Source organism: Saccostrea cucullata, unplaced genomic scaffold (assembly GCF_032062105.1).
Source record: "Saccostrea cucullata isolate Sc308-1 unplaced genomic scaffold, CSIRO_AGI_Scuc_v1 ctg2389, whole genome shotgun sequence".
In the NCBI taxonomy this organism is placed as follows: domain Eukaryota; kingdom Metazoa; phylum Mollusca; class Bivalvia; order Ostreida; family Ostreidae; genus Saccostrea; species Saccostrea cuccullata.
Genome location: NW_026920804.1, coordinates 171001 through 177119, shown reverse-complemented (window position 1 = coordinate 177119; position 6119 = coordinate 171001). Strand labels below are relative to the sequence as shown.

The window sequence follows — 6119 nt, the reverse complement described above, 5'->3', positions numbered from 1 at the left end:
ATTCACATGTTCAATCGAACATAAATTATTTATGAAATGAAACTCGGGTCACCTTTTATAGGATGAGCTCGCGTGCACAGGTTGCAACAGACTTCAATGAAAAGTATGCAAAGCAGTCTTCTGTCCTTACCTCATAAATCCATATCATTCTGCTAGTATTTAAAAATTCCCGTGTTAATAAACATGGTGTTTAGCGCTTTACCCTGTAATAGAGAAAATTTCATAACACTTGACAATCAGTTTGCTAACAACTTTCCAAGTACTGTAGCTTGTAGTTAAACTATCAAAGTTTTATTTTACATGACCCTTGTACAGTTGCATGAGAAATGGTCATATGAAATACCAAGAATAAAAGACAAAGGCTGATGCATATTTCAAAGTGATTTAAAAGCAAAACAAAACACTTTTAGACATAAGAATATATTTTATTCTTTTAATATTAACGGGTAGTATATATATGAGATTATTGTATATATTCCTAAAGGACACTTCAAGCTCACATCACTCTTAAATAGAACTATGATTTCGAAAACAGTCAACTAGGTGCTCTGAAAGTTTCTAATAAGAATTAAGACTCATATTTGCATGGTATTTTAAAACTGATAAAATAGGAATATTCTTTGATATACTTAGAGAAAGTATAAATGATATGTGCACTACACTACATTTAATTATAACAATGTACCTATGTGAAATTAAATCCATCTATATTTTCTATATTTATACATTATTGAGGAAGTATGTCAGTTTCCGTCCCTATGTTCCAATGATTTATAAAGTTTTGATATCTCAGAGAGAATCAACGACACTTGATGCAAAACAAAGAAAATTCAAAATGATAATATATTGTTGCGCTAGACATATATTACTTTTTTGATTAGAACAGAAGTGTTTTGCAATGTCTACGAAAAATGTAACACAGTTGATGGAAAAGAAAGTGTTGAAAAGTGTTCTTTTGGGGACATGGAATAAGGATGATTTAAGAGAAGATGATGACGATGAAACAATATTTGAAAATCCATTCAATGAAACGAAGAAAGATAGATATTTATGCGATAATCATACATGGAATCTTTCAAAGGTAAAGGTTTCTGAGGGATGCTCAGAGAGTTCAAGTGAAAATAGTCAGAAGACAGACAAAACAGTCGAAGATTCTTTGACTAGGCATGAATTTCCGTCTTCGTCAGGAAAAGTTTATGAAAAAGATAATGAAGGGACTTCACTCGATGAAAATGAAGAAAAAGACATTGATGAAGTTGACTATTTTGATAGTGATGAGGAATATATGGAGACACATGGACTGAGAAACAGCGTAGAAGAAGAAGTTGATCCTTTTGAAGAGCGGATGACCAAAATGGTGAAAGACAGATATAGTCAGTAGTAGTTTCTTTATTTACAGAATAAAAAAATCTGTTAGACTTTAAATAGTTCTAAGGAAACAGCTTTTTAAAAATTATTTTAGGGTACAAATCTATGACAACTATTTTTAATTATTATAGGATACAAACCTATGACTGAGTATATTTATTATTGTAACACACTCTTTCATTGGTATTTATGTAATAAATAAATGCGAGTTTATTTCTTTCTTGTAACTTTCTTGTTACCGCGAGAACGTAAAAGTTTGCGGCGGGACACAGTTCGCTAACGATTGTTGGCCCAAATATAACTGCAGAAAAAATAATTTGGGTGTTTTTGCAAGTCCAATTACTTGTGTGACCGGCTAATGGGGGATGCTTTGCCAAGGCAGGCGTGCATCCAGAATGAATTTTTTCCAAGTAGAGGCACCCCAGTTAAAAACCCAGTCTATTTCGTTACGGGGGTGATCAGTGACTATTTTAAACTTCATACTTAGAAACCTAGTACTTTTCATAGCCTTTAAGATGATATTCACACATTGGATGAGGGGTCAGCGTTTCTTGGGGGGGGGGGGTTCCAAGGTCACTTTTACTTGGTTTATTGTATGCGATTTAAAACCCAGTGGGGGTCGAACCACTCCCTCGTCGATCCCCTCTAGATCCGTGCATGCCAGGCGTTGTCGTAAGAGCTCGTAGTAGTTTAAGGGAACCTATAATCGATTTTAAAAAATCAAGTAAGCTTGAGATGTAATTTACCATTTTCTACTTACATGTTTATTTTAGAGTCCATGTTGTACAGAACCATGGTTTGTTCCAAACATTTGCCTATACTAACAAGACGAGAACTGATTCAGCAAAAAATAAAAGATATGAAAGCTGGTGAAATAGTGACTGATGAGGAATATTTAGACATGCTTCAATTAGAAAATGAAGGTGACGACAATTCCTTGAAAATAATGCTCACTAAATCTACTGAGCCCAATAACGTCAAATGTTTATGGAAATTTGACTCATATGGTCTGGATGAATTGCAACTCCAAGGAAATAAAGGTAAGCCACGGGTATTTACTAGATAGACCTTAATCATCAAGGTTGGCTTGTACATGTACAGTGGACCCTCATTTATCCGGACGCTTTGGTTCCCGTTCAATTTGTCCGGATATGTGAAGCATCCGGATATCTGAATCACCAGTTAAACAAGACAGCATAACATTTAAAAAACTCGTTCCGATGAAAAATCGTCCGGATACTGAAGCATCCGGATATCTGGCGTCCGGATATCTGAAGGTCCACTGTATATACCGTATATCCGTTTTTATCGCGATGATCTATTTCTCGTATTCCTTGCGATTATTTTTAATTCGCAAGAAATAAAACATTCGGAAATTGATTCCGTTTATGTGTATCATAAAAGCATTACCTTCATGTATGATCCTATATTTTGGTAATAACTTTGATTTCATTTTCAGATCCTTTGAACAGCATTGTCTTTGATCCTATGCACATTGATTTTATGACTGGCATTCCGCTTCCGCATTTATCCTACATCCTCAAACTCTTCCCATTCTGTATGATCTACCCATATCACATGGCACGAGGCATGCTCATATTTCCACATATGTATGTTCATTGAACTGGATGTTTTGCAGACGGAAACAATCTTATTTTGAAAGACATTGGCAGAAATCTAACGAAGCAACAATTTTACTTTAGGTATCGAAGAAAGCGTGTTGGACACGTTGTTCTTACTCCAAGAAACAAATCTGTTCTACACACTGATGTTAGTGAAGGTCAATCAACCTCAGTGACGAATATTTATGCTGATTCAGCAGAATCTCACCCTGGATATTGTCGCTTACAATTACCACCAAATACCATAATCAATGAAAATAATATTGTTCAGAGAGACTCCAAAAAGTTTCTTAAAGGGGTAGAGCTAAATGTTTCCATGTCCTTACCAAAGGATGTCAAGGTCAAGTATAAAGGACTTATCTGTGAGACATTCCCAACCTTAGCACAGGAATGGAGGGTCCGTGAAAGAAAATATACATTTCCCTCTCCCCAACTAATTCAAGATATTCTTCAAACCGGATGCACGTTAATTAAAAAAGCACATCGCCATAGCAAAGAACCAGACATAGAATGGAAATACAATTTTTCAATGGCTGAACATGTCATTTTTACAGAAGGTCTGACTTATTCTCAATTGCATGGGTTTCGCGTACTTAAGGTATTAGTTGATAATGTAGCATTTCAACTGACAAAGCAGTTAAAAAATAAACATTTAAAAGCTGTATATTTGACTGCCCTGGAAGACATTCCTTGCGACGCCTGGGAAACAAATTTTAGTGGAAGCATTTTATTTGTAATAACTGCACTGATAGCCTGTTTAAAGGCAAGATTCCTTCCACATTATTTCATTCCAACTAACAATCTTATAGACTGTTTTTCTGAGACAGAGATTGAAGCTGTTTGCGTCAATGTTCAATGTCTCCGCTTGTTTCCACTGATAGTTATTCAAAACATTGTAGAAAGTCATGGCTATGATTATGCACCAAAGCTCATTAATATGGTATTCGAAAATTGCAAATCCTTTGCTCGCACAAAGGATATTACAACCGTATTTACGAATGCGTTCATTCCTGGAACTGTGCGATCAGTGAAAGTCATGACAAGACTGGGATTCTATGAAACTGCGTTTCAACTACTTCGATATGTTCATGAGCAAATGCTTCTAATGCCGATGATAGATGACTGTCACGAAAAACCAAGTTTCATGGAATTATTCCTTGTTTCTTTGAAAAAATTGCATCAAAAATCATCACGAATTATTCTTGCAAAACTGTTCGACATACGTTTCAAAACTGCTATCTTGAATGAATATATCATCAGTGAGGAATTCTTTGCAAAAGACATCCTGCCGTGGAAGATGGATTATAGAATTGAATACACAAAAATTCCAGAGAATAAGGCAACGGATTTTCTATCTCTAGGAGATATATTTGAATCGTTGAGCCAAAGAGAATTCGACAAGCGAAATGCAACGTTAGCTGGATTGGCCCTCGAAACGGCAATAACATGCACTGAAGAGGCAATGAAAATGGATTCATTATCTATCGATGAACTAACGGATGATTCTTTGAAAAAAGAAATACTGTCTGAAAGGGAGAACATAGAAAGGGAATTAAAGATGAAGCTCAAGGAATGCTACATTCAATTATATGCCATTTCAAAACTGTATAACAAACTTTGGCCATTACAAAACCATATGGATGCCATTGAAAATCTTTGTGAAGAGTTTCCAGAAATGACACCCATTGTCTGTAATATGTTCAGGTTTATAGGACGAGAAAACAAAGTCAAAGAATATACAGCCAAATGTAGTTTGTTACTTAAAGAGAGAGGGGGTGTGAATAATTTAGAGTACAATTTTTATTAATCACTGCTGGTAATGTGCAAATCGAGAAAATCTTGGTTTCGGACACCAGCTATTATTGGTTTACATCAATGAGGCAGTTTATATCAACTAGACGATCAGAAATGCTAGAATATTTGATTAAGACGTAATTATAAATGTTCAGTATGATTTTATGCAGTAGAATTGTTTGTTAGTTTAATACATGTAAGGAGCAATCCAGTAAATGCTTTAGATTATACATCTGTTCAATGTATTTCACTGGATCTATTCATAATTGCTTTTTACATGTTAAACACGATTTACACTGCGTTATTTGTGTTAAAAGTGATATGAATATATATTGTATGAATCATTTATGATTTCCCATGTCTTTAATATTTCACAAGATTAAAACTTTTGATGCAATTTAAAGTTTTCTAAAAACAGCGCGAGTATGGTTGCTGTATGTCCGACTTTCGGCATCTGTAATTGCTACGTTTGGCGTCTGTTTTGTTGCATAAGGCGCGACGTTTTACTGCTGTATCATTTTGTTTTCCAAGTAAAACATCTCAATTTATTATCGAGACATGAGATAGCGCAACGTCCTTGAATACGCCCCCAAAACATATACCTCCAGTCCTTGACTGGTTATTTCATAAATAAAGCTTCCATCAATTTAATACCCGTATAATTATGCATTGCATATAACCCCCACATCATGAACTGTTCGATTATGTGATTAAAATTAAAGGATAAAAATGCAGAATTCACTCTAGTTAGTATATATTGGATATCATTCTTTAAAAGAAACTTTTTCACTAAAATATGATAGGCCCTATATGTTCATAAAAGCTCTAACCCATAGTTCAATTTTAATAATGTTAGTCATCTTCAATTGACTATATATACCTAGAACTTAAAATGTAAAAGAAACGTAAAAAAGACCTTGGACACCCCCCACCCCCACGAAAAAAAATATTGACCTCTCTTAAATGAGAGACTTGTATATGTATTTGAAGGAAATAGACGGTGATACATGCAAGTGTTTTAACTTTGTTATTCACCCCCTCAATAGTTTTTTAACCGTTGACTTGGAAATACGGCATGGACAGGAATTAAGTATGCCCGATAATTCACTTGAATGGAATATTTTCATATAGAAACAAAATACTTTCATATCTGAATGACATAAATAGACCTATTTATATATTAAACAAGCTGACTTGTGACATTTTTAAAAAATATTTATGGATAAAGATTGATAATTCAGGTGATTGACAATCCAACAAAAATAAACCGTCCAGTTTTGGAAGAACAAATCTGCAGAACTGTAGTGTTTTGGTTTTATGCTTTAATCATTGAAT

General features: G+C 34.4%; 1 protein-coding gene across 1 annotated transcript; it reads left to right on the top strand.

Annotated features, from left to right (window-relative positions):
• Positions 1–2083: 2083 nt before the first annotated feature.
• LOC134258294 (uncharacterized) lies at positions 2084–4797 on the top strand. Its single transcript, XM_062740824.1, has 2 exons — positions 2084–2408; positions 2828–4797. Exon 2 carries the CDS (start codon positions 3307–3309, stop codon positions 4795–4797), a length of 1491 nt encoding a protein of 496 aa, XP_062596808.1. The 5' UTR covers positions 2084–2408; positions 2828–3306.
• The last annotated feature ends 1322 nt before the right edge of the window (positions 4798–6119 follow it).

Coding starts and splice junctions, on each gene's coding strand:
- LOC134258294 (XM_062740824.1), top strand. CDS start 3,307: ATGTCCTTACCAAAGGATGTCAAGGTCAAGTATAAAGGACTTATCTGT.